At 49.1% G+C, this 4,277-nt stretch overlaps 1 protein-coding gene across 6 annotated transcripts in view; it reads right to left on the bottom strand.

Annotated features, from left to right (window-relative positions):
• Positions 1-4,277, bottom strand: part of HIF3A (hypoxia inducible factor 3 subunit alpha) — a 51,333-nt gene that overhangs the window by 6,342 nt on the left and 40,714 nt on the right. For 5 of the 6 annotated variants that reach the window (XM_017874327.1, XM_017874328.1, XM_017874324.1 and 2 more), the window contains 2 exons: positions 3,974-4,091; positions 301-382 (listed from right to left, as the gene is read on the bottom strand). In XM_017874327.1, coding sequence (XP_017729816.1) covers positions 301-382; positions 3,974-4,091 — 200 coding nt within the window. Of the gene's footprint in view, positions 1-299; positions 383-3,973; positions 4,092-4,277 lie in introns of those variants that run through there. The other variant, XM_017874329.1, reaches the window with a different exon arrangement.

Consider the following 4,277-nt stretch of genomic DNA (forward strand, 5'->3'; position numbering starts at 1 on the left):
ACAAAAGCAAAACTCCATCTCAAAATAAATAAATAAATAAATAAATAAATAAAGTGTGATCATAGGCGTGCAGGCTCCAGAGACCTAGGCTCAGGTCTATGATCACACTTTATTAGGGTCTCTCTTCCTCTCTCCTCCGCAGTGCCCATGAGAAGACAGAAGAGACAGGAGGTGCCATTTCCATCAAGGTCATCTCCAAGCACTGACAGTCCCCTAGCACCTTTGGAATGGCTCCATCCCTCTCGCACCTCCCAGGGGAGAGGGTGCCCTGGGACTCTGGATACCCAGGTTGCTACTCACCCAGGGGCTCATTCAGGTCCAGGAGGTGGGTGCTGGGGTCCTGCAGCCTCCCTGGGGCTGGTCCTCCTGTCAGAAGGAAACTCTGTGGGAGAGAGAGACAAAGCCACCACCATCATCATCATCATCGTTAGTATCCCGGGCGCGGCGGCTGTAATCACAGCACTTTGGGAGACTGAGGCGGGAGGATCGGGAGGATCACGTAAGTCCGAAAGTTTGAGACCAGCCTGGGCAAGATAGTGAGATATGATCTCTACAAAAATTCAAAAATTAGCTGGGTGTGGTGGCAGGTGCCTGTAGCCCTAGTTACTTAGGAGGCTGAGGTGAGAGGATCCCTTGAGACCAGGAGTTTGAGGTTGCAGTGAGCTATGATCATGTCACTGCATTCCAGTCTGGGTGACAGAGACCTTATCTCTAAAAAAATAATAAAAATAAAATAAAAATAAGGCCAAGCACAGGGGCTGATGCCTGTAACTCTAGTGCTTTGGGAGGCCAAGGTAGGAGGACCACTTGAGGTCAGGAGTTTGAGATCAGCCTGGGCAATATAACGAGACCCTAGCTCTACAAAAATTTTTAAAAATGAAAGAAGCTGGGCACGGTGGCTCATGCCTGTAATCCCAGCACTTTGGGAGGCTGAGATGGGCGGATCATTCGAGGTCAGGAGTTTGAGACCAGCATGACCAACATGGTGAAACCCCATCTCTACTAAAAATACAAAAATTAGCAGGGTGTGGTGGCATGTGTCTGTAATCCCAGCTACTTGGGAGGCAGAGGTAGGAGAATTGCTTCAACCTGGGAGGAGGAGGTTGTAGTGAGCCAAGATCGTGCCACTGCACTCCAGCCTGGGTGACAGAGTGGACTCCATCTCAAAAAATAAAGAAAAGAAAGGAAAGGAAAGGAAAGGAAAGGAAAAAGAGAAAGGAAGGAAGAAAAAAATATATATCCAAAGACAAGATGGTGCAGTGATTAAGGGCTACTGGGGTCCAGTGGCCACCCATCCGTAGTATGACTTTGGGTCAGTTCCTGTTCAGTCATCCTACTTATGTACCTCCAGAGCCTCATTCCCCCTTATCCTTCTTCCTTCTCCCGAGGGCCTGCGCACAGGGACCATAACAGCGTGCAACTTTGCTCCGTGTGTTCCTGTTGGTTAGCTCACGGGAGATACCAGCAGGTGGGGTATTTATTCTTCCCTGTGAGTTGGTGGTGTCCCTCCATGGACGTTTTCAGCCCTCATTAGCTGGACTCCACTCGCTGCAGGATCTGGTGACCACCCCACCCTGCACCTTCAGGCCAGGGCTGGTGCTCACTTCCCATGCTGTGCCCCAGGGTGCTGCACCAGCCTTGCTGATTTCCCTAAACTAGGTTAACACCTTTTTCAACAGTCCTGTTATTAAATTCTCCTCAACACTCCATCTGAGTGTGCTACCTTTCCTATGCAGACTCTGATACAGTTGTTTAACCTCTTCTGTATAAGTGTGTATAACAGTAACAAGAATATTTCAATAGTAGTTGTGGTGATTAAATATATTAATCGTGCAAGGAATTTAGAGCAGTCAGTGTCTGGCACATGGTAGGCACTTAATAAGTGTAAGCTACTATATATATAGAGGGTTTTTTTTTCTTTCTAAGACAGTTTCACCCTGTCCTCCAGGCAGAAGCGCAATGGTGCGATCTCGGCTTACCTCCCCGGTGAGCAATTCTTGTGCCTTAGCCTCCCAAGTAGCTGGGCCTACAGGTGTGCACCACCACACCCGGCTAATGTTTATATTTTTAATAGAGACAGCGTTTCACCATGTTGGCCAGGCTGGTCTTGAACTCCATACCTCAAGTGATTCTCCTGCCACATCCTCCCAAAGTGCTGGGATTAAAGGCGTGAGGCATTGCGTCTGGCCTGTAAACTGTTATATTATCAACCACATCTCATATTCAAACAACCCTTTGCAGAGTGAAGAACCAGGGCACTGCTGGAAGCACTAGAGAGCCATGAAAGGTCCTAGAGGGAGGCCTTGCAGAAGTGACATAGTCCAGGCTGGCTTTTTTATTTTTATTTTTTTGAGACAGGGTCTTGTGCTGTCATCCAGGCTGGAGTGCAATGGCACGATCATGGCTCACTACAGCCTTGACCTCCCAGGCTCAGGTGATCCTTTCACCGCAGCCTCCTGAGTAGTGGGGACTATAGGCACATGTCACCACACCCGGTTAACTTTATTTATTTATTTATTTATTTTTGTAGAGATGGCATCTCACTATGTTGCCCAGGCTGGTCTTGAACTCCTGGGCTCAAGTGATCCTCCTGCCTTGGCTTCCCAAAGTGCTGGGATTACAGGCAGGAACCACTGTACCTGGTCCTGGCTTTTGAAAAGGGTATTGTGGTTGCTGTTGTGCACAATGCATAGTTGAGGAGAGACTGGAGGAGGGACACTGTGGGAGGCTGCTTTTGTTTGTTTGTTTGTTTGTTTAGATGGAGTTTTGCTCTTTGTCGCCCAGGCTCGAGTGCAGCAGCAGGCTCACTCCGCCTCCCGGGTTCAAGTGGTTCTCCTGTCTCAGCCTCCAGAGTAGCTGGGATTACAGGTGCCTGCCACCATGCCTGGCTAATTTTTGCATTTTTAGTAGAGATGGGGTTTCACCATGTTGGCCAGGCTGGTCTCAAACTCCTGACCTCAGGTAATCAGCCCACCTTGGCCTCCCAAAGTGCTGGGATTACAGGCATGAGCCACTGCGCCCAGCCATTTGGTTTGTTTTTGTACACCATTTATGGTCAGCCCACTGAGTGTCAGCTAAGGGCCTAATTTCCTTTAATTCTCATGGCAGTCCAGTGAGATGTAACTATTCCCACTTTCTGGATGAGGAAACTGAGGCTCCACGTGGTGATGTCACCTGCCCAAGGTTACTGGGTGGCAGACCTGGGACTTGAACCCAGGTCAGTCTGATTCTAGTGTCTGCACTTTGAACTCTGCACTAGTAATCCAAGGCTAAGACCTGTTCTAGTTTGGGGAGGGGGTCCCATGGGAGCAGAGAAGATTCCTGCAGATACCAGCCACATGCCATTTCTCCCCTTACCCTGCTTAGTTTTCCTTCTTTGCACTTACTGCTTTTTTTTTTTTTTTTTTGAGGGAGTTTCGCTTTTGTTGCCTAGGCTGGAGTGCAGTGGCACGATCCCAGCTCACCACAATCTTCTCCTCCCAGGTTCAAACGATTCTCCTGCCTCAGCCTCCTGAGTAGCTGGGATTACAGGCATGTGCCACCACGCCCGGCTAATTTTGTATTTTTAGTAGAGATGGGGTATCTCCATGTTGGTCAGGCTGGTCTCAAACTCCCGACCTCAGGTGATCGACCTGCCTCGGCCTCCCAAAGTGCTGGTATTACAGGCGTGAGCAACCGCGCCCAGCTGACTTACTGCCATCTTACATATATTGGCAGAGTTTTTTTTTTTTTTTGACAAGGTCTCACTCTGTAGCTCAGCTGGAGTCCAGTGGCGCGATCTCAGTTCACTGCAGAGGTTTTTAATACCCATTAGTGAAACTAGAAGATTAGGCTTCAGTCTCAGCTGGCCCACTGACTTTCTGTATGACCCTCAACCAGCCCCTGCCTCTCTCTGGTTTCCTATCTATAAAACAGGAGGTTTAAGCAGGCTAGGTAATGAGGGCCAGAGAATCCCATTAATCCCCCAACACACCAGGCTGAGGGGAAACAGCAGAAAGTTTTCGGGTTCTGGGCTGGGAGACCTTTTGGGAGGTCTCACTCCCAGCAGCTCCACTCCCTCGTCCTCGTCTTCTGAGCTCTGGGCCAGGGTCCTGGAGGAAAACAGGCAAGAATCTCAGGACACAGCAAACCTGGGCAAGTGTGGGTAACAGTGTAAGCAGGTGACGAGCATTCGTTCACTCCTCTGAGTACCTATTTATTCCTTTACTCATACACCCACCAGTCCATCCATCCATTGATCCACCAATCCACCTTCTCATTTATCCAATGATCCATCA

This window comes from Rhinopithecus bieti, unplaced genomic scaffold, assembly GCF_001698545.2.
Source record: "Rhinopithecus bieti isolate Rb0 unplaced genomic scaffold, ASM169854v2 scaffold_7888, whole genome shotgun sequence".
Classification (NCBI taxonomy): Eukaryota; Metazoa; Chordata; class Mammalia; order Primates; family Cercopithecidae; genus Rhinopithecus; species Rhinopithecus bieti.